The sequence below is a fragment of the Primulina tabacum genome, chromosome 16, assembly GCF_025594145.1.
Source record: "Primulina tabacum isolate GXHZ01 chromosome 16, ASM2559414v2, whole genome shotgun sequence".
Lineage (NCBI taxonomy): Eukaryota > Viridiplantae > Streptophyta > Magnoliopsida > Lamiales > Gesneriaceae > Primulina > Primulina tabacum.
In genome coordinates this window covers 812,557-836,004 of record NC_134565.1, presented here as the reverse complement: position 1 = coordinate 836,004, position 23,448 = coordinate 812,557, and the positions used below count along the sequence as shown (strand labels likewise).

General features: G+C 35.1%; 3 protein-coding genes and 1 long non-coding RNA gene across 7 annotated transcripts; 2 read left to right on the top strand and 2 right to left on the bottom strand.

The window, feature by feature from the left end:
• Positions 1–1,648: 1,648 nt before the first annotated feature.
• LOC142529949 (uncharacterized) lies at positions 1,649–2,255 on the bottom strand. The gene is made up of 2 exons (XR_012815999.1): positions 2,106–2,255; positions 1,649–2,003 (listed from the first exon to the last, which is right to left on the bottom strand). It is a non-coding gene; the product is annotated as an uncharacterized LOC142529949 (long non-coding RNA).
• Positions 2,256–2,665: 410 nt separating this feature from the next.
• On the bottom strand, positions 2,666–5,721 carry LOC142530122 (inositol oxygenase 1-like). Of its 4 annotated transcripts, none has more exons than XM_075635903.1 (11): positions 5,493–5,721; positions 5,149–5,236; positions 4,348–4,429; positions 4,044–4,248; positions 3,897–3,956; positions 3,730–3,782; positions 3,496–3,618; positions 3,302–3,371; positions 3,140–3,218; positions 2,975–3,056; positions 2,666–2,886 (listed from the first exon to the last, which is right to left on the bottom strand). In XM_075635903.1, exons 1-11 carry the CDS (start codon positions 5,533–5,535, stop codon positions 2,860–2,862), a joined length of 912 nt encoding a protein of 303 aa, XP_075492018.1. In that variant the 5' UTR covers positions 5,536–5,721; the 3' UTR covers positions 2,666–2,859. The 4 variants fall into 4 exon arrangements, with proteins under 4 accessions (XP_075492018.1, XP_075492019.1, XP_075492020.1 ...); XM_075635904.1 differs by having other exon boundaries at positions 5,149–5,233; XM_075635905.1 differs by having other exon boundaries at positions 5,505–5,721.
• Positions 5,722–11,459: 5,738 nt separating this feature from the next.
• Positions 11,460–16,157, top strand: LOC142529507 (uncharacterized). Its single transcript, XM_075635062.1, has 10 exons — positions 11,460–11,920; positions 12,213–12,455; positions 13,016–13,177; positions 13,660–13,769; positions 14,232–14,340; positions 14,822–14,977; positions 15,064–15,179; positions 15,259–15,425; positions 15,558–15,688; positions 15,770–16,157. The coding sequence occupies exons 1-10, from the start codon at positions 11,558–11,560 to the stop codon at positions 15,875–15,877; spliced, it is 1,665 nt and encodes a 554-aa protein (XP_075491177.1). The 5' UTR covers positions 11,460–11,557; the 3' UTR covers positions 15,878–16,157.
• A 661-nt stretch (positions 16,158–16,818) lies between these two features.
• Positions 16,819–19,993, top strand: LOC142528805 (IAA-amino acid hydrolase ILR1-like 4). Its single transcript, XM_075633987.1, has 5 exons — positions 16,819–17,368; positions 17,791–17,916; positions 18,416–18,730; positions 19,110–19,238; positions 19,510–19,993. The coding sequence occupies exons 1-5, from the start codon at positions 17,015–17,017 to the stop codon at positions 19,915–19,917; spliced, it is 1,332 nt and encodes a 443-aa protein (XP_075490102.1). The 5' UTR covers positions 16,819–17,014; the 3' UTR covers positions 19,918–19,993.
• The last annotated feature ends 3,455 nt before the right edge of the window (positions 19,994–23,448 follow it).

The following is a 23,448-nucleotide window of genomic DNA, read 5'->3' as shown; positions in this document are numbered from 1 at the left end:
AAAATGGATTTAATGATTTTGCATAGTACTGAAATGTAAGGATACTCGATTTATTTCTTTATTTTCACGAATTAATACACTCATGATTAATATGTTTTATGAATACTACATTTTCAGGAATAGACTATCCTATTTTGATTTTGTCGTCAAATTATCTTATCACTTATCAATAAAATGAGAGAATTGAATTTATATCGGCAGTGATACTAAACAAAATGTGCACCGATGTCGCATCGTTGTCAACATTATCGACCTTTTCGTCCTATATTTCATAAATATTATTTTTATTTGTTTATCATAGTGTAATTCTCGATTTTTTTTTATGAGAAACTAATCAAAAGTGTCTTTTTTGTAGTTTTGAGAATAAAGTGTCTTTCATTTTTATCTTCACAATTAGTATTGACTCATTGTTTTGAGTCTTTTGACATTCATGTCATAAACTTGTAGTTGAAACTTGAAAGCATAAGTAATTGGGAAAAAAAAAAAAAAAGTAGAAGTAATTATAATTGTTACAAATTCATGGTTTCCACTTGATAATTTTATGAAGTACTTCTTATCCCCAAATATTTATTTAGAACATAATATCATTTATAGATTGAAGGCAAATATTATATATATAATATATATATATAACATTAACTAAGGGTGCATTTTGGAGGATGAATTTGAAATTCATGGATTTTGATTATAGTTTTGTTGTAAACAATGAAACAATAGATCCAATATTAAATTCACGTTTTACTTATATATACATTAGTTACACAATGTAGAATGTATTTCAAATGACACTGTTATTCATTGAATTTGTATTATATCCTGATTAACATGAAAGACTATATAAACATGCATACATTGATGAATTTGAAGTTCATGGTTTTGTTTATCTAAAATAACAAAAATACATTTTATATTCATAGATTTGAAAACCGTGGATCCACCTAAAGGGCTTTGTTCCAAGGTGGAGGAATTGGAGTTTCGCAGCATAAACATGGGGGACAACTCGGCTTCTGCATCACTTCTGTGTGTATGCAACATATATAAACAAACTTAATGTTGGATATTTTCCGGTGTAAATAAAAAATTTACTATATTTTCGCAGCACAAGATATGAATGCTTTTTTTATCAAAAAAAAAAAAAAAAAAAACCCCGTGGAACCCAGATTTTATTACTTGATAAGGGTAGAGCTTTAAATCACCGAGATAGATGATATGATGAAAGTTTAGGGATGACGTATAGAATATATATTAGCATCAAAATGACGATTTGAAGTTTTGCGAAAGAAAAACTATAATATCAGTCTTATATATTTGTCTAACTGCGATTTTGATCTTCCACGTTGTCAAATTTCAGTTCTTTTTTATTTTTCCAATTTTATTCATTTATCCGACATGTCGCTGATACGTACATTGTCACATCAACAATTCTTATTAATAATGACTAAAATTGCAACAAAGAAAAATGAAATTAGAAATTGGACGACATAAAAGACCAAAATAAAACAAAACAAACAAAACAAAACCAAAATTTTGGTTTTGCGTCTGGCCTATTATGCATCAAATTGAGATTTACATGTGCGTGGGTAAGTTAGGCCGGTAGCCTGGCACGGTCCGGATCGAGACAGAATGAGTGAAAAAATAAGAAATGCAGAGAAAAAATTATCATGCATTCAATAATTTAATACATACTTGACGAAAACATAGGGTCTAACCGCAAATTAAGAACCCGTGGCTGGCTGCAGATCCTTGTTCAATGATTGTATCTGCTTATTACATATTAGCCAATATATTTTATTTTGCGAACACAGTACCTATTCAATAAACTAATTCTGTCTTGAGTATTCATGAGCTCAAAATATTTTCGAATTCGACTCAGTACTCTAGACTCGAAACTGCACCTCCCCACCGGAATCATGGTGGAACCGGGCAGGCGCATATGCAACAAACTGGATTATTGGGTTGGCAACAAGCACAAGGACCACATTTCTCTTCTTTAAAACCCTCTTCTGCAATAAAATCAATATTGTTTTTAAAAATACACACACACACACAGATATATATATATATATATATATATATAGATATAATATGGATTAATAATATTATACCTTGGTAATTGAATCGAGCAGCATCGCATGGCATTAAAGTGGGAGAAACTACAAATAATATGATCAGTAATGTTACCATAACATTACTCTTGCTAGTGTTGATTGCCATTATTTTGATATAATTTCATTTTTTGAGGAGATGTTTTGACCCATATATATACTGTTGAAATTTTTATAATAATGTTATTTGAAATAAAATAATTAAAAAATGTAAACTTCTATCGATTATTTATATATTTCAAGAGATGAGAACGAACGAAAGTGCAATGTACTTTCGAAGAGTCTGACTTTGGGTTATAACTTCTAATATTTAATGAATTTGGATGTTAAATAATTGTTTAGGTAAAGAATTTTTGTGGCTTAGGTAACTTTTTATCAATAAACAAATTAATGTACCTATTTTTTTATAACGTGTACCATATATATAAGATAATGATTCGTTCAAATAGTCTAAAAAAAATTATTTTCCACCCTTTTTTCGCCTAAAGATGGATTATTTTATGTTATCCTACTTCCAATGACCGACAGCTGAAATATGAGACCAAGTCCATTTTTTTAAAAAAGAATTCAATCAGAAAATCAAATATTTAGGAGAAGACCTCTTGTTTTATTCCATATTCACCAAGAACCACTCAATTACACAAAGCTAAAACGTTACATTGTTGTTATTATTATTTCAAGATAAAAGAACAAAGATTCAGGGGGAAAGAAAATAGTCTAAAGAAGCTTTGTCAGCTGGCTCTGAACCACAATTTCACCACCTAAGCTTGGATGGAAAATACTGCAAAAAACAGTTAATGCACAAATTATTTAGGACAAATATATATAAAGCAAGAAATTTGTATGCATGTTCTTTAGAAACTTGTTACCTTTTGAATGAGAGAGAGGTAATATGGTTTCACTTTCTCCACATCAATCCTAACCTTGCTCTTGCTGTACAAATCATACTTGCTGCAAATAAATATATGGTTTGCAAATGACCTATGCAAATATTTCAAGAAAATTATACCAACAAGGATGAGGATTCTAGTTACTTGAAAATTTGAAGCCATTTCAAATTCTCCTCGTCCTCCTCGTTCATCAAGTGCTTATACGCTCCCGACCTATGCAATGCTGCGATTCGAATTGAATCTACCTGATTAGTAGTTTCTTGAGATAGAATTCGATTTTTTAAAGGAATTTTACCATCTGCTTACCGTAGAATGAGTGGAATCTGATGATGAAAAAACCTGCCGAGGGCAAGGTTGATTTGTTTCCCTTAGCCACCTGAAAAAAAAAGTAGTGATATGGATTGATATTATCTCAGATAATTATAAATTATTAACATATATTTGAACAATTCTGAGAGAAGCTTATGATTCCACAAAAGGGTTTGGCTTAAAGCACGAACCAGATACATATAATCGTCATGCCCCCAAGACATCATAACATTTTCAAGTCCGCATCCGTGTTCATATGCTCCATATCTCGTATTGTAAGCGGGATTCTTGTAGTCGGGATTTTCCTCGAAATACTGCAGCAACCATAACCATAACGGAGTGTTTCAAATTTCAATGGAAATGCAATCCATATTCGAACTCGATAAATTCGAGAGTGACATGATTCAAATACAAGGAAAAAACACCTTGGGGTGAACGATTGATTCGTCAAATGCGCATCCAACAGGAAATGTATCACCTGCCAATACATTTAAAACAAAGACTAAGCCATTCTTTTACATATGACTAGCTAGTAAGATTGATGATGAATTATGACTCAAAATGTTTAGTTTTCTTGGCATGATCTGCATACCTACAACAGCCCATTGAGGGAGTTCACCAAAGCTAGGATGAAGAAGGACCTTTCCAAGATCTAACACGAACAAAAACGAAACAAAATAATGATAAATCGAATAATACACGTCCTTTATTGCTCGAAAACACGAGTTTCGACACGTACCGTGAATGAGGCCTGTCAAGTGTAACCAATCCTCATTAGGATAGTCTTTTCTTATGGCTTCAGCTGTTTGCAGTAAATGCTCCATTTGGGGCTCATCAAGATCAGGATCACTTTCATCAACAACGTTGTTCAACAGTTCACAACATTCCCATATACTCATTTCAACCTTGTCCAGTTTCCCATACTCTTGTCTCGTTCTCTTTACCTTTCATTCATATGAACAATTATATATTCTATATATAAACAAAATTAAAGTATTTTAGTTATGAATGGTTAATTTCTTTCAGGTGGGATGGTTACTTACGAAGTCATAAGTTTGGTTAATGTGATTGGCCTTGTAGAATGCTTCAACTCCTCCTAGTCTTTCATTCTCAGCCTCATAATCCCTGTTTTTTTAATGTTTCACAAATCAAGAATTAAATGAATAATTTACAAAAACAAAGTAGTAATTGACATATTACGTAGGGATTTTCAAGTGATTTTCCTCTTTCTTTTTCTTTCTTTTTTTTTTTTAAAAAAAAGATAAATGCAACCCTGTATTTGATCTTGTATTATAAATTTTTATTTTTGAAAAAAGTGAAAAAAAACAAGATAAATGCAACCCTGTATTGATCTTGTATTATAAATTTTTATTTTTGAAAAAAGAGAAGAGAGCCTTTCTGATTTTCTAAGTGCATATTTTTAAAAAAGGAGTGTCCAAATAGTACATTTCTTTAACAAAAATGCACTTTTTCTTCAAGAAACTTCTTTAAAAAAAGGACCATCCAAATAATGTATACTAGTGTTAGACAATTTTAAAGTCATATATATATATATATATATATATATATATATAAGTCAATAATAATTTTTTTCAAGTATAAAAAAAGTATGTTAATTAGGTGTCCAAGCCCAACATTTAGAATCATCTATTTTATTCTATAATTATAAATAAATTTAAAACAATAATCAACAACTCTAATGGTCCCTAACAACCACTCTACATGCATAGTCAAATAATAAAGCACGTACAATTAATGAATATTATCGCTTTTTTAAGTTTCAATAGCGAATAATAACCAAGTTTTTTAGGAGCAAAATTAGATTAATCTTAATCAGAAAAGACCTAAAGTGATGGCCGAATGAATTGGCTTGTGGTACCAGAAACCCAGCTCCCTCCTTATTTAACTTCTTCTCTTCAACTTCACTGCCTGCTCTCCGAGAAAAGGGCCCAAAAAACAACAAAGAAAGAAATTAGAAAAGATGAAAAAGGAAAATTATGCAAAAGCTGGTAAATGTGAACAAAATTACAGCCAAATATCATTGCCAAAAAACCCAGTTTTCCTTCCCAGAATCAACAAAAAATTTTGTCAAGAAAATGGAGAAGAATCATGCATAAGCTTTGGAAAACAAGAAAAGACAATATTATTCTTTTTCCCAGTACAATATCAAGAAACAGGGAAGAAAAACCAAGAAATTTACCAAAAGCAGACTGATCAATTGTGATAGTCATCCTGAATCCAAACGGTCAAGATCTTGGGAAGAAGAATCAAATATTTTCTCGAAAATAATATATATAATAATTAGATCGAGCTGTGGCATGTTTAGATACAACAGAATGGACTGTATTTATATTCTCCGGGTAGAGTCCTTCACTGAGATTTCGGATGAATGGAGTCCTTCCCTGAAAATATAGCTTTCCTCTCTTATATATATATATATATGTATATATATATATTTATTATTAATGTTATCCATTATGTTAAATTATTCGAAGAAGCTCCAGATATCTTCTTACGTAGAGGAATAAATGGCTACAGCTGTTTCATGCAGATAAAACGTGGAAGCGATTTCGGGGCTGAGATCACGAGTTGTGGCCTCGTGGGGTCACATTCTGACGCAGTATACTGTTGCCTTAGAAACACGTTTTTCTAAACTGTGGGACCCAGTGACGAGGTTCCAGTCTACATCTTTGCCTGCGTGTTCTCATCTCCTTCTCCTTTTCCAGTTAGCTTTTAAATAATCTGTATTCATTAACAGTTGAACAAAATTTAATATATAGCTTATTGTTGCTTAGTTATATATAGCTTTTAAGCTTGTGCAATGTACGGTCTCACGAATTTTATTATCGATGTAGATCTTCTCATAAGTAGGTCTCTTGTGAAACAGTCTCACGAATCTTTATCTGTGAGACGGATCAACCCTACCGATATTCACAATAAAAAATAATATTCTTAGCATAAAAAGTAATATTTTTTCATCGATAACCCAAATAAAAGATCTGTCTTATAAAATACGACCCGTGAGACCGTCTCACACAAATTTTTGATTTTTTTAAAAAATTTATCTCCAACATATAGATTTTATGTCAATATTGATCATGTTTTTTTTAATGTACTTAAATTGGATAAAGAATTGATTCTGATATGTTAGGAATATATCTTGAAATTCTTATGCATAATTTTAATATATAATATAAGATATGGTTTGTATTATTATTATTTTTTAAACTGTTAATTAGCTTTATATTGGATACCTAGAAATTTACAAGTTTAAAACCAGAAATTTTTTCATAAAATAAATTATAAATAAATAGATATATCCATAAAAGAAGATTTATAAGATGTTACGTACTTTTCCAGTTATGAATGAATTGGGACGTGAAAAATATATTTTCTATTAATTGAGATGGATAATATATTTATTAAACAGATGTGTACATATTGATTCGAGGTTTATATGCTTACATTTCTATTCTTTTAATTTAATTCGAATTTTCAATTATGGCATTATTTTAAAATATTATCCTATTTTAGGACTTTACGTTTTTATGACCGCCTTATATTTACGTTTTGTCAACGATAAATTTTAGCCAACTACACAAAATTTTCTTGTCTATGTGCCTACAAGTTTAGATTTTTTTAAATCTCTACAAGGTAAGACTTGGACTTGTCGGGCGGTGTGCTACATTTTATCCAAGTTTCAAATTATAGTGGAAACAACCAATCAAATACTTCAAATTTTTATAGTAAGTTTTATTTGTATATACCCCAAAAAATATCATCTCGCATGTCTTGTAATAAAATGATTTTATAATTTTAAAAAATATATGTTATATTCTCCAAATAACAAAGGTTGCTTCAATTTTTATGAGATTATATAATTAGGCTTAGCGAATCCCTAGTACTCTAAACTCACAAAAACTTTGGTTTTTACATATTATTATATTGATATCACCGACCCGATCCAAATCCTAACCGAACTATATCAAACCTGGCCCGAATAATTTCCGAAACGAAGTGTCCAAGCCCATTTACTAAGCTGACGAGACCATCTACAGAAATGGATGGTCCATAACTGATATAATTAGACCAGAGCAAGAGCCCAAAATCTTATGCATAGTTCGAGTTGTATTCTACTTGGGAAAAGGCCTCACAAGATGATTAGGCTCGAGTAGTCAAACTAAATAACAGATGTTATCGAGCCAAACTCAAATAAATATGACAGTGAATATAGATAACGTCATGCTAAGGTAAAACAACCTGACAAAGCTTTCATGATAGAGATAAGACTCCAAAGATACCAGGATACATTCAAAATCCATGATATATCCAAGATAAGATAGTATCCCACCACAAATTTAGTGTTTCACTGACTCGTCTTACTAAGAGTTTTTCTCTTATAAGATATATGACTCTCATAATCCTATAGATACTGTATATCTCTCTTGATTATATATATTCAAATATTGTTATCACTAGAACTATTGACATCACACGCTTAAGTTCTATCTTAGTACTAACTTAAGCATCGGAATATGCCAGAATAACCTGTGAATTCCTCTAACTTTTGTCTGTCCCTGCTGATCCGAGCTGAAAGCTTGACTGTTCCATGATGAACAATTTTGAAGTATTGAGTTCACCAGATCGAACCCAAAATACGATTTTTGGTATCATCAATTGACGACGTCAATGATAAATTGAAGAAACAAAGATAAGATGGTAAGAGGAAGATGAATTCGTGTAGGCCACAGAAGAGGCTGCGGGATAAATTAACCAAGAGAACAAGAATCAAGATATTAATGACCAAGAGAACCAAGAAAATAATTCACCACTACCGCCTCCTCAGGGTTTCAATATCGCGGAGTTTACCCAACTAACCATCGTCATCGTCGAACATGTGTTGGCTCAGAGGCACGAAAATAATCCAACTCCACCGCCTCTCCCAAATCAGAACGCTTATACTGAGGAGGTGAGAAGGCTGCTCGAGGAGATGTAGCACCTGCATGATACCCAGTCCGCAATTTTGTTTGCGTACTTAGTGTTATGAGGTATATGACTCGGATTAAGTCTTCAACATTTAGTGAAATTTTTAACGTTTCATATTTTTTCTTGAGCCAATATTCTGATCGGATTATAATTTCACTACTTAGTCTTGTGATATGTTTGGCTTGGAAATGAGATGGACAAAAGTAAAGGGAAAAGTAAACTTCATTGAAGCTAAGCTGATTACAAGAAACTAAGTACAATATAGTTCACCCTTCCCGGACATGTCTTCTAATGCTTTCTCTAGGTTCAGGAAGGAGGCAGGGTGCTCGAACTCCAGGTTTCCATTAGACGGAATTGAGCCAAGCATCCCTGGGAGCCCTACTCGAAGTAATCCATTGTCTTTTTCCTAGTAGAGTGCCTTGAAACCCTTGGACTTTACAAATTCATCTTTCTTGCTAGTCCAAAAAGCCTTGGCCTCCTACTGTTGGCTGAACAACTGAGTCTCCAAATCAAGAGTCTTCTTGGCCAGTCGTGCCCTCTCTCGCTCAATCAATGAATATTGCTCCCGAGCATCTTCCAGCTCAACCATAAGAGAATAATTCTCTTCCATTACCCTATTTTTCATGGCCCAGAGCTTCTTTCTTGTTAGAACCAATGGAATCCGGATATCTCCACACTAGTATGATATTGTCCACTTTGGGTTTTAACCCTCATGGTTTTGCTTTTGGAACCACCCAATAGGCCTCATACCAATGGAGATATCATTCTATCTTTATTAACCCATGATCTTTCTCTAGATCTTCCAATGTGGGACTTTGGTTGCATCCCAACAATCCTCCCCTCAAACGAAGTTCCACTATTATTCTCATGGTCCGAGCCTCCCCTCAAGCCTTATTCGTCCTCCAATCGAGGTTACTCTACTTCACTACGTTGGAGCGCACGCCTTACATGAATACTGGGAGCATAAACCACCCCGAGAGTTTAATCAAGAATTTTTACCAGGATCCCTCACCTCCTTCGTTTAGGTATCGAGGATTCTACCCACACGGCTCGATCTAGACCATGGCTCTGATACCACTTTGTTAGGACCAATGGAATCCGGATATCTCCACACTGGTATGATATTGTCCACTTTGGGTTTTAACCCTCATGGTTTTGCTTTTGGAACCACCCAAAAGGCCTCATACCAATGGAGATATCATTTCATCTTTATTAACCCATGATCTTTCTCTAGATCTTCTAATGTGGGACTTTGGTTGCATCCCAACATTTCTTAGGTCCGCATTTTGGGCCTACACATCATCCATGTCCATTTGATGAGGTTGGGCACCGGTACGACCCTGTCTAGCCCGAAAAAAATGCTCCCCTTCAAAAAATATGGTCTGCATAGGAAAGAAAATGAACTAAGTAAACAAATTGGGGCACGAGAATAATATGAAAAAAAAAGATTGGAAGTTTGCTTACCTAGAGAAAGCTGAGGGACATTTGTTTAGCCATCTCCTAGTCGGACGCCTTCTACACCAGCTGCAGGTCATCATTCGATATTAGGTTTTGCACCAAGCTAAGTGTCATGGGGCCTAATGGTTTTGGAATAGGGACACCCTGTGGAGGTCGGAGGGGAAGCATAGTCCTGCACCTCAATAACCTAAGGAAAAAAGAATGGAATATGATTTAGGGGTTAATTGGCTTGGGCAAACAAAATAATGTTTTCACATTTTTTGGACTAAGCGGGGCATGAGGAATCTAAGACTCATATCTACTTGGTCGATATAGAAGTATGGTAGTCCTCAGGAGGGCTGTGAGCTCGATCCAATATGTCGGGTATGTGCAAGTGTCACTAGCAGACATGCGCGAACTCTTCTTAATACTATCTGGATCTAAGTAAGACCCTCCCACCTCATACTAGGGAAAGCCCAGCTGGTCTCAACTCGGCCTAAGGGGCTTTGATCTTCTGTAGTCTTTGAGCTTGAGGAGTCTCATGCTAGGGATCTGAAGACTGTTAAGGAGAGAAAGAGGCCTCAACGAGCTCGAGTACTTCACTAGCTATTCTAGTGTCGGGGCTAGACATATTGGAAATAGAAAATACTTACTAAGAAAGTCGAGTGAAAATAAAGAGTATGAACCGAGAAAGAATTCTTGTCGGGATTCAATAGACAATTCAGCAGAGTAACAACAGTGAAGAAGAGAAAATTGAAAATGACATAAAGAAATCACATATTTATGGGGGAGGTCGGATGATCACAACATGATTGTAAACAATCTAGCGGCCCAGATTCATGCGGGAATCTATGCAGACACCTCAGAAAGATCAAATGATGTGAGATCTATTAAATATTAGAATAAATCTCGAATGACGATGATAGGATATCCAGAAGAGAAAACACTTTGAGTATATTCCACTTGCCAGATTTATTGATACGTACGTTCACCCAATATTAATTTTTACAAATATGCTAAAAAATAAAGGACATAATCATGATAACTTAGAAATAGATGAGACTATATGTAGATAATCTCATTCGAAAATGACACGAGTCCAACGACTCAGTATTGTCATCAAAATGCCCACGAAGAGCAAGTAGCTCTGCAATAAAAGATGAGAACACAATTCCTTGGTCATTGCAAGTCACAACACAACATATTTATATATGTTCGAGTTTGAGTTTGATTCAAAGCTCAAAATTTTTATGTTTTTTTTGCTCGAATTTGGTTAGAATAAACGTTAGAGTTTGAATTCAACTCAAAATATTTAAACATATTCACGAGTTACTCGAAACTAATATATTATTATATTATATATTTATAAATATTAAATTCCACGAACTAAATAATTAAAGTTCGAATTGAATTTGACTCGAAAAATGGACAAATATATTCAAATTTGACTTGAAATCGATAATTTCTAATACAAATCAAATTCAGCACCGAAACATTGAACCATATGTATTTTTAATTAGGTTTCAAATTGAATCCAGAATGTGGTCGAGAAGTCTACGTTGTACACTTCATCCGCTATCGACTCATTACTTCTTCTTCAGTCTAACGAACCAATTGAGTTCGACTCGAAAAATATAGAAACATGTTCAAATTTATAATTAAATCCATAATTTCTAATACGAATTAAATGGATGTTTTTAAAATGAGACTGGACCAGCACCGAAACATTGAATCAGAAGGGTTGATTCCCTAGTCCACTTTGTAATGGAACTGGAAGGGTTGATTCCCTAGTCCACTTTGTCAGCCACCGGTTTTATCGGATTTAAGTGAATGGCGGCGCTCACTCCAACCGGCGGCCTGCGTCTCCTCCAACACAGACCGTGGCCGAGAAGCCTACGCTGTACATCTCGTCCGCTCTCGACACTCGTTGCTTCTTCTTCAGTCCAACACTCGGAAGAATCTACCACCGCTGCCACACCCGACCGTCAAACGACTACAAAACCCGAAAAGTTACCATTTTCGTATTTCCCTAAGCGAGGCCAGACTTTGGAGCTGGTCTGCGAAAGCTTGGCTTTTAAAGGCAGGGGCGTGTGCAAAGTCGCTGACACTGGTTATGTAGTTATGTGCGATGGCGCATTACCAGGCGAGAAGTTCATTGGTCGTGTCACCCGCAAGAAAGATAATTATGCCGAGGTTTAGCTACTCGTATCTTTTTATTTTTGTATCTTTGGTGATTCTCCGTCCAGTTAAAAATGTCTACTTGTTTAACAATTCATATGCATATAACCTGTGATATAAATTGAATTGTTGAAACTTGAGCTGATTAAGTTGGCTTATCTTTGTGTGAATTTAAAGGATAACTATGTGTTTTGGCTGTTTTGTAAAATTGCGTTTTGTAATGAGTTAATCTGTTGGATGAAATGGGTAGTTGAAATGAGATTCAATTTAGGCGTCTTACTGTTGTTGGCAACTGCAAGGATGGCAGGTGAAGAAACTGGAAACAATTACTCCACATCGGGACTATGTCGAAGCACCTTGTGAATATTCATCACATTGTGGAGGTTGTAAGACGCAGAACTTGTTGTATGAAGTCCAAGTGAGGGCAAAGGAGCAACAGGTGCACGAGTTGATTGTACACGTTGGCAAGTTTTCTGGTAAAGACCTGGATAAGGGTGGCATTATGAAGCCCATTGTTCCTTGCAATAGCCAGTTCCATTACCGCAACAAGGTTAGGAAAGATATAGCCCTTAAAAAAGGTTGTTGATTTTGGCTAGGTGTACTTGTTACAGTTTTAGAGCACTGGTAAAATTTCGGAGTACGGAGAATTTCTCTTGTATACAAAAACTGAGGTTACAACAATATATATATACTTCTAATTATACTTGTCAACTCCTGTTAAAGTGGAACTACTTGGTACCGACTACTTATCTTTCTTCATCTATAATAAAGGAAACAGGATAATCAATAATGCCTTGTATACTTTGAACTCAAATTATATACACTCCTCAAGCCGAGTAGTAAACATTGATAAATTACTCTTCAGTTGAGACACTTCCTGTAAGGACATCTCCGGTAGAAAATGCAACTAGAATGTGCAACAAGTATTTTAACACTTCTCCTTCCCATTTTCAAAATAATGTCATTCTACTCTAATGCCTAGACTTCCTTTAGGCTCAACATCTTAGGTTAGAAAAGGATGGCAAAAATGGGATGAACATATACAAGGGGAGAAGAGGGATTTCAGTGGAGGAGCTAAATGATTACTCATTTGTTTTTATCATGATGTAGATGGAATTCTCCTTTGGCACAAAAAAATGGGTACCTGCGAAACTGTTGCAGCAAAAGTGTGATGAAAACGATGAACCTGCTTTGGGGTTACATGCTCCTGGATATTTTGATAAGGTTCTGAATATCAATAAGTGCCTATTACAAAGTGATCCAGCAAATGAGGTATTATTTTTATGATTTTCTGTCTAAAGTTCATGTTTGTTTATCTGCTATTATCATCTCAAGTTCATCATCTTGTAATGTCTAAACGTTAAGTACAATAGCTGCTGGACAACTCTGGTTTTCAATCTGTCATGAGGCAGCATGCAAAACAAGTTTAATAATGAAGGCTTAGTGCATCAACTGATTAAATTTTCGTTATGTCATTTCGTGCACGTTCATCATTTTTTTTTAGGAGAGCAATTTTTCTTACAAATTTTTTCCTGGGAGATACATGACAATGATAAAACAAATTTTAGGCTGGTTTATCTTTCGATATGTGTTCTTCTAGGTGCTACCTTTCTGTGATGTGTTGATTATGCATCTCCTTTATTATTCAATATTCAGCTGTTCCAATATTTACTTGGACAAAATAGTTGATACGAACCAAATTACCAGATAATATACCTGTAGCTTTCCATTTAAATTCCATCTCTAATTTCTAGGTCCTTGCAGCTATTCAAGATTTTTGGAGGGATCCACAATTTGGTCTATCTCCATATGATGTGCACTCCCATCATGGATTTTTGAAGCATTTGATGCTCAGAACAGGCAGGTAGTGGCACAGGGTTGGTCATGTAATAAATCTTTTTTCACGTAAGAGTGCGATAATGGCTCAGTAGTGCAAAAAGAATCAGCACAATGGATTATCGTCTTATTTCTTTGACAATAATACTAAAAGAGGACCCTTGCACAATTTCTTTTTACATCTTGATTCTAAATGCTCGAGCATATTTGGAACCAATACCATAATGTATTGGTCAATAAAATAAAATTGGCATTTTATATAAACAGTGTCTCTAGTTTTGATTAAGGAATTATATTTTTTCACTATCCTAATTGATTTTTCTGTTGTGATCCTTTATCAGATAAGGATTTCTGACATTGTTAATGTTTTGCTGTGCTTGAAACCTGACAAATAACGTTTTTTCCTAAAGAAGCTTCTGGCGTGAATTGTACTTGTTATGGAATTTTTCGCTGTAGAATTCTGGTCTCAGTTGTCTTATTTCTGTCTCAGGAATATGGAAACTGGGAGGCCTGAGCTAATGGTTAATTTTGTAACTTCGTCACACAAGCCTGAGCTTCTGATTCCCCTTGTTGAGAAACTTGAAACTTATCCTAATGTGGTGAGCATTAGACCAATTTGGGATTTCTATTGTTGTTCAGAAGTTTAAGAGATGTTTATTATCTTTTACTAGTCTTACCAAACTGCTTAATTTATTCTATCTTTGATTGTCATCCAGACTTCGGATGAGATATTGTGTTTTCTTCATAAATATTGCATTTCATCAAATTTAAATCATTGGAGGTCTAGACAATTGTTGAATTAAAGTTGATTTTATTTCTAGAAAGCCAACTAATTGAGCTAAGGAATGCATGGTAATAGCATTCTGTTTCACATTTTACCGAACTTGAATTTGATACTTTGAAATGAAATTGTTTTATGCTGATTGTCTATTGTGCAAATGATTCCACGCTTCCTGATGAGCTACTGCTGCTTGATTGACGCATTTTAAGCTATCTCATGTTAACTGTAAAAAATTACTGGAATGTTCTTAAGGGGTCATAGTTTGTCTCATGTTCTTGTTTTCAATTTTTTTATTGTAGGTAAGTATCGTGAACAATGTAAATACTTCTGTGGGCAACACATCCATCGGAGAGGAGGAGCACACACTTGTTGGTAAATCCACAATTACAGAGAGCTTAAGAGGACTAATTTTTCAAATTTCAGCCAATTCTTTCTTCCAGACAAATACACACCAGGTATGCAATTGAACATACATACCGGCTTTGGTTATCCGTGTCTCAAATGTTTGTTGTTGTTTAAAAATGCTACTCTCTTTTAACAGGCTGAGATTTTGTATAAGCTAATTGAGGACTGCGCCTGCCTGAAAGGAGATGGGTCAGAAGTAGTTTTGGATCTCTTCTGTGGAACTGGAACCATCGGTCTTACCCTCGCAAATAGGTAAATTTCCCTTTGTTGTTAGATTTGATGATTGGCCTGGCTGCCACTGTTCTTCCCAATTGCTTGTCCATGTTCTTAGGGTGAAACATGTGTATGGTTTTGAAATCGTTGATCAAGCAATATCAGATGCACGTCGTAATGCCAACATTAATAACATATGTAACGCCACGTTTGTCCAAGGGGATCTCAACAAAATCGATGAGAAGTTTGGAGAATATTTTCCCAAGCCCGATCTGGTCATCACAGGTTCTCTCTTTTTCTTTAGTTGCAAATTATCTATTCCGTTTTATTTGGGTATAATAATACTGATAAGGCTCAATTCAATGTTGCATACTATTTCATCTGTAACGATCAGTTGTACTGTTTAAAATGATGCAGATCCGAATCGTCCAGGTATGCACATGAAATTGATCAAATTTCTGCTTAAACTCAAGGCAGCACGCATTGTCTATGTTTCCTGCAATCCTGCCACTTGTGCTCGTGATCTTGATTATCTCTGCCATGGCGTGGTACGTGACATTTAGTCTGGTTATATCCTTGGTTGAGACTTGAGATTCACCATGTAAAAAATTGTACTTGGTTGGATGCAGCCGGAACAAAACATCATAGGATGCTACGAACTCAAAAGCTTGCAACCTGTGGACATGTTCCCTCACACTCCTCACATTGAATGTGTTTGCTTGTTGGAGCTCCGTTGATCCTCCCTTTTCGATTCTCCAAATACTTCTCTTCAATAATTCGAACCTTTTGCGCCACTCTTGCGAGACTTTTACTGGTACGGCACAGCAAAAAGAATTGTGCATGGTTTAATTAAGAACACGATAGGTAAAAGAATGAGTTCTTAATCCTTGAGACGTGTACTAGATTAGCCAAGCATTGAGGGTTGTTCGAGTATGATATTAATTAAGATACGGCAAGGATATCAAATGGTGATTATTTAATTATTGAAATATAGCTCCCTCTTTTTCTCTTTGATTTTCTTCTTCTCTCATGCCCATCCCTCTTAAATTGGTAAAGCACAATTCCGTCAAAATTGGTAGTCATCACATAAAATAGGATTGATTAGGTTGATGATACCCCAATTTACCAAAATGGCGGCCTGCTCCGCCAAAATCAATACAAAATTGTCTCGGTCGGTCACATAATAGGCAGGTTGGTCATTTTGTAGCCTGTGACAATACGAATTTAACCACTTGTATTTTAACATGAATAAAAACAGTATAAGTTTTAAAAACAAATATTTTAGGGAACTTAGTTGTACTAACTCATTTAAAACCTAGTCTGTCTTAAAATTGTACAATATAATCTTGTATTATTGTAAAATCTTAAAATATCTTTATTTTACCATTTTCTTTATCTCAATTTATTATTATTACTTAGAATTTATTACTACAACTTAGTAAAAATAAATTTACTCTATATATATATATATATATATATATATATATATATATTTGGGTTTGACTGTGTTTTTCTTAAGAATCATAAAAATGACAAATTTAATTCATATTTCAATGAGACATTTGATTTTATTTTGATAAATGCTTATTATATTTTTAGAATTTTTTTAAAAAATAGAAATATTTTTTCAATAAAAAAATTTAGGCTGTTTAGCCCATCTAACCTGCGACTCAAGATGAAATGAGTTGGCTATTTGGAGGCCCGCAATGGACGGTCGGCTCATCCCACCCCGCCTAACGACAAGTTGCTGTGGGTTATGGCCTTTGGGTTGACCACTAGCCCATTCTGACATGTGTGGTTGTACAGATATAGGTCCCAGCACCTTCAAGTCTCAGCTTTGTGCAGATACCTAAGAAGAAAGAGTTCACATAATCATGAATTCTAAGTGGGCTTTGTGGATTTTCTCTGTTTCCTTGATTTTATTCAAACCCATTTTCTCAGAGCTTAATTTGAGTTCAAAGGAGCTGTCTGAGATTCCCTTGAAATTCCTCCAATTTGCAAAGAAATCTGAGGTCTATGATTGGATGGTGGGCGTTAGGAGGAAGATACACGAGAATCCTGAACTGGGCTATGAAGAATTTGAGACCAGCAAGCTTATTAGAGAAGAACTGGAAAAGATGGCGATTGAATACAAGCCTCTTGCAGGTACTGGTTTGATCGGCTTTATCGGTTCAGGAAAACCTCCATTTGTTGCAATAAGGGCTGATATGGATGCTCTTTCCTTACAGGTTGGCTTCGAATTTAATGTTTTGCTGGGTGTTCTACGATTAAAATTTTGGATTTTTTTTACTGTTTGGTATGGCATTTGTTCGTGTGAATTGGATGAATTTATGAATTTGAGCCTTTAAGCTGGAGAGGTTTTTTTGTGGGTGAAACTCTGTTTTTGAAAAATTTATCTCAAAATAAAAGATTTTATTTTTAAAAAAATTGGTGGTGACCCCTGTTGCAGCTAAGGATTGAACTGCTGTTTTTTCAATCATTTGATTTGATGTTGAGACTTATTTTTTTATTAAAAAAAGTTATTTTTATTTTGAGACTTATTAGAGTGAGCAAGATGAATTTGCGAATTTGAGGCTTCGAGACTTGTGCTATAGATGTGCTACTTCTATGTGTTTATTACTCTTAAGTTAAAGTTTCACATTTTGCATAGGAAATGGTGGAGTGGGAGCATAAGAGTAAGAATCCTGGAAAAATGCATGCTTGTGGACATGATGCACATGTCGCAATGCTTCTGGGTGCTGCAAAAATACTTCAAGAACATCGTGACTCTTTGAAGGTTCGTGCCTCCATCACCTTTTGATTTTATAGTTTTCTCATTTTTCATTTTATTTGATATTGTTATTCCATACACTTACAGCACAGAAATTAAGTTGTTGGAAGAATGCATGTGGTACATTATCTTAACATGCCGCCAAGGTAGGAGTTGATGTGTATGGTCTAATGACTCTGTTGTAGTCATTACGAGATCTTGTTTCTCTAGTTTCTGTGTTTTAGGCTGCTTTGGAATTCTCTCTAATTTGTTGTACGTGACAATAACCTATGATGAACTAAAGTAGCTATATCCATTCGTGTCCTATCTCAAGCTGTATGGATTAAGTTATAGTTTCGGAAACATTTTCCTGCGTTACAAACTGAAAATAAAATCGGTTGCCAGTTCGCTATAAAATGGACCTTGTTTATCACCCGCATCCCTTCTGAATGATTGAGTCAAACTTTTCTAACATGTCCCTGTATTTACCACTCAAGTTTGCTTAAATCTTCCCGAATCACAACAGGGAACTGTGGTTCTCGTTTTTCAACCAGCAGAGGAAGGAGGTGGCGGGGCCAAAAAGATGATAGAAGCTGGAGCACTTCAAAATGTCGAAGCCATTTTTGGTCTCCATTCCAGTACTTACTTGCCATTGGGTGAGGTGGCATCAAGGTCTGGTCCTATTTTAGCTGGCAGTGGCTTTTTTGAAGCCGTAATAAGTGGGAAAGGGGGCCATGCAGCCATTCCTCAACAAGCAATAGACCCAATATTAGCTGCTTCAAATGTAATTGGCAGTTTACAACATCTTGTCTCACGAGAAGCTGATCCTCTCGAATCTCAGGTACTCGAGTGCCTCTATATCTGTGTGTGCTGCACATTTCTGCGGACGGAATTTGATGACAGAAAGCAGTCTTGAACAAAGCTGAAGTAAACCTCCTTAGTGAATTGTCATTGAAAGATGCATAGTTCATAACTCTCATTTCTTTGCCAATTAGATTATAATTTGACATATTCCCTGAAACGTTATATAAATTGGAATCATTCTCAAAACGTCAAAAGCATGCCTAATGCCCTATATAATCCATGCAGTTTTATTATATAGTAAACCATCGATCTTCTGAATCTTTCATCGTGGATAATGCTGTGTCTCGGTTACTCGACTACTCAAATGATGAAGCTTAAAATTGTATGACTTTTAACTACAAAATTCAATAGAACAGGTAGTTACAGTTGCTAAATTCCAAGGAGGTTCTGCGTTTAACGTCATTCCAGATTCAGTCACCATTGGTGGAACTTTCCGAGCCTTTTCAAAGGAGAGCTTACAGCAACTTAAGCAGAGAATTAAAGAGGTAACATCTCAGAGTAGCTTTAAGCCATGGTAGTATATCTCTTCTTTCCCTGTTCTTTAAGATTTGTATGACACACGTATCTTTGTAATATTTGGCAGCTTTCCCTTTTCGAAGTTCTTTGATGCTATTTAGCCTCTTTTTCCTTTTTAGACTAGCTTGTACTTGTACTTTTTCCTGCCGAAGTCGGGCTGCGCCCCCTTTACTTATACCTTCTGGTTTGTTATATATACAAATTGGAGCGAATAACAAAACTTATTCCTATCACTCATAGGTTATTATAGGACAAGCCGCTGTACAAAGATGCAATGCAACTGTAACTTTTGATTCAAAAGACAGACTCTTCTTCCCTCCTACTGTAAACGACGACAACCTGCATAAACTCTTTCACAGAGTTGCCAATGATATGTTAGGCAGTACTGGAATTAAAGATATGCAGCCGTTAATGGGATCTGAGGACTTCTCGTTCTTTCAAGAGATTATTCCTGGTTACTTCTTTTTTCTCGGAATGAAGGATGAAACGCTGGAACAGCCAACGTTTGCTCACTCGCCTTATTTCAGTATCAACGAAGCTGCACTTCCTTTTGGTGCTGCATTTCATGCATCTTTGGTTGTTAGATACCTTGAGGAGAGCCATACCAGAACAATCACGTATAATGGATACTATCACGACGAGTTGTGATACACGTTTTTATCAACTTTTCTGAATTTACTGCGAGTGAGTCAAGAAGCATATAATAAGGGATATTCTTTTCTTAGTTTTGATGTTTAGAATGTAAAATGAAGAATTATCTGCCTATAAGGAAGTTCAGACTGCAGGAATGCTGTTTCTATGCATGCAGGGACGGAGCCACCCCAAAGGCTGGGGTGGGCTCCAGCCCAGGCTAGATTTTTGGGCCTACTAAAAATATGGATTGAATTTTTTTTTTTAAATTTTAGCCTTGTGTTTTGAATTTATTAAAAATTTTAGCCCATAGCCCATTCCCAAAACTCACCGGGCCCATAAACCTAATACTTAACTTCAGCATCCTCGTGTAGTCGTGTACGTGTGTGTACACTTACTTCACTTTTATCATCGCGCGATCTCATCCTTCACTTCGCCCTTCAGGTCTGCCATTTTTGAGTGTTTTCTTCGGATTTATGCTGATTTTTCGATGATTGTTGCTGCTTGTGGTATATGTTTTGAAGGACGTCGATTTGGGTTGTTTCCAGATTTCATTTTTTTTGTGTAACTTCTGGTTTCTCGATGATTGTTGCCTGGTTTCGCTTTTGTTTTCCTTCCAATTAATTTTGTTGTTGGTTTGTCGAAGATTGTTGCCTCTATGATTGAAGGGTTTCGATTTTTGTTGTTGGTTTCAATTATTTTATAATTCAAAGGCATTAACCCTTTGTTATAGAACCTCGGACACATTTACGCATTTCGGTAAAGGATTTTATATCTGATTTTAAAAAACATAGGCCAAAAAGGCCATTAACCTTACCTAAGACGTTTTTTTTTTACATGGTTGATGCAATAAGCCCAATAAGAATGGTACTGAAATGAAAATTTGAATAATTATTATGATACATGTAGTGCTTGTTGTGATTTGTATGTAAATATTATTAAATTTGCAAATTTTTCTGGTTTATACAAAATACCCTATGGTGTAGGAAAAAATAATATGAAATTAAAATTTTACAGTAAATGTGGGATAATTAGATGCATCTCCTTAAACATATTTTCAAATACAATTTTTGTTAGTAAAAAATAAGTTATTTATTTTTCACCAAATTTGAGTGCTGAGGAGCCCGTTTGTATACCGAGTTGCAAAGTTTTGAAAGAGAAGTGATACTAAGAAAGATCTAAAATTAAATAGATCTAATTTGATAAATATTTGTGGTGATAAATTATTTTGTTGCTGGTTTAATTTTGAACATTGTTTCTAAAGACATGTACACAAAGACATGTACACAGTTGGTCTTACTCAATTTTCTTGAATCTGCATAATTTTCTTGTTGGCTTTTGTTTAAAATTTGCAATTTGGTAATTATTTTGGTGCTGAATGGTGTAGGTTACAATGGAAGCTCAAAGAGGCAAGAAAAAAAATATGTTTTCATATTTTAATCCTAAAGCTAGTACATCGACTAGAGATGAGCATTATCCAACTAATGATGAGATCTCAAACCATGATAAACAACATCCGGTCAAGTATCAAAGAGTTGATAGTGATGTTAGCGGTTATGTTCAACTAGATCCGGCGAAGCGTACTCCAATTTGGCAATGTCCTGTCAATGAAAGAGATGCAATCAGACGAGCTTATATTTTAAGGGGGCCATATCAACCTGTTATGAAGTATCTGCGAACCAAATTAGGAGAACAATACCGGCGATTTCAAAAGGCTTGGTTTGAGCAATTTCCTTGGTTGGAGTACTCTCCTAATAAATGTTTCCTTTTCCAAGGAAAAGAGGCTCGTTATGCCGCATTTACAGTTGATGGTTTTAGAGGTTGGAAAAGAGTTAATGATGGGAAAAGATGTGCTTTATTGATGCATACAGGAAGTCCCACTTCACCACATAACAGTGCCGTAGAATCTATGAGTGCTTTGATGAATGTAAGTGGTCACATTGATAAAGTGATGAATGCACAAACATTAGAAGAAGTGAAGAAAAATCGTTTGAGGCTTACAACCACAATTGAAAACATTCGTTGGCTTTGTTTGCAAGGATGTGCATTGAGAGGAAATGATGAATCTTCATATTCCAAAAATCAAGGTAATCTTATAGAAATGATAAAGCTTATGGGAAAAATGGATGTTAACATTAATAATGTTGTTTTGGAAAAAGCTCCAAAAAATGCAAAGTACACATCACCAGATATTCAAAAAGAAATTTTGCATATTCTTGCTGAGAGAGTGAGAAAGAAAATACGTGAAGATGTTGGGACTGCAAAATTTTGTCTTTTGATTGATGATGCTAAAGACATATCAGACAAAGAGCAGATGGCTATTGTGTTGAGATTTGTTGATCGTGAAGGGTTCTTAATGGAGCGTTTCTTTGATATTGTGCATGTTTCTGACACCACTGCGGTAACACTTAAAAAAGAAATATGTAATGTGCTTGGTCGACATAATTTGCATATCAAAGATATTCGGGGTCAAGGATACGATGGAGCTAGCAATATGCGTGGCTCATGGAATGGACTACAAGCTCTTTTTCTGAGGGATTCTCCTCAAGCATATTATGTTCATTGTTTTGCACATAGACTTCAATTAGCGTTGGTGGCTGCTGCTGAAAGGAGAGTTCTATTTGGCTATTTTTTTCAAAATTGAATTCTATTTGTAATCTTATTAAGGCATCTCCAAAACGTTACACTGAGTTGCAATCTGCCCAAGCTATTGAAATTGCAACCATGGTAGCTACTGGTATTCGCGAGACATGTACTAAACTTAATCATATGATTTCTTATTAATAAAATTGAGTTCTCATTTTATTTCTCATTAATCATTTCATTTCTCATTTGTTTGTGACGCAGGGTACTGGCCTTAATCAGATTGGTACTTTGCAACGAGCTGGAAAGACGCGTTGGAGTTCTCATTTTGAGTCGATTTGCAGTATGATAGATATGTACAGCTCTGTGATTATTGTGCTTGAGCACATGACGGAGGAAGCATCTTCGAATTCTATACGAAGGGAAGCTACAGGTTTTTTGATTGCATTGAGATCGTTTGATTTCATATTTATCCTATACTTAATGCATAAGATTATGGGGATCACAGATTTGCTTTGTCGAGCTTTGCAAGAGAAGTCTTTGGACATTTTAAATGCAATGGATTTTGTCTCAACTACCAAAGATTTACTTCATACTTTGAGAGCAGAAGGTTATGATATTCTTCTAATGATTGTGCAATCAGTTTGTGAAAATAATGGTATTGAGATACCAGATATGAATGTTTGGTATAGATCTGCTACAGGACGTTCGAGCCAGCAGAGGGATTCTATTACATTTGAACATCATTACCGTTTTGATGTATTTAATGCTGCAATAGATTTTCAAGTGGAAGAACTCAATAGCAGATTCAATGATGGGGCTGTAGAACTTCTTAGACTCAGTTCTGCTTTGGAACCTCGAGACAACTTTAAGTTGTTTAATGCTGATGATATTTACAATCTTGCAGAGAAATTATATCCTAGTGATTTCAATAAACAAGAACTACATTATCTGAAAAGTCAGTTG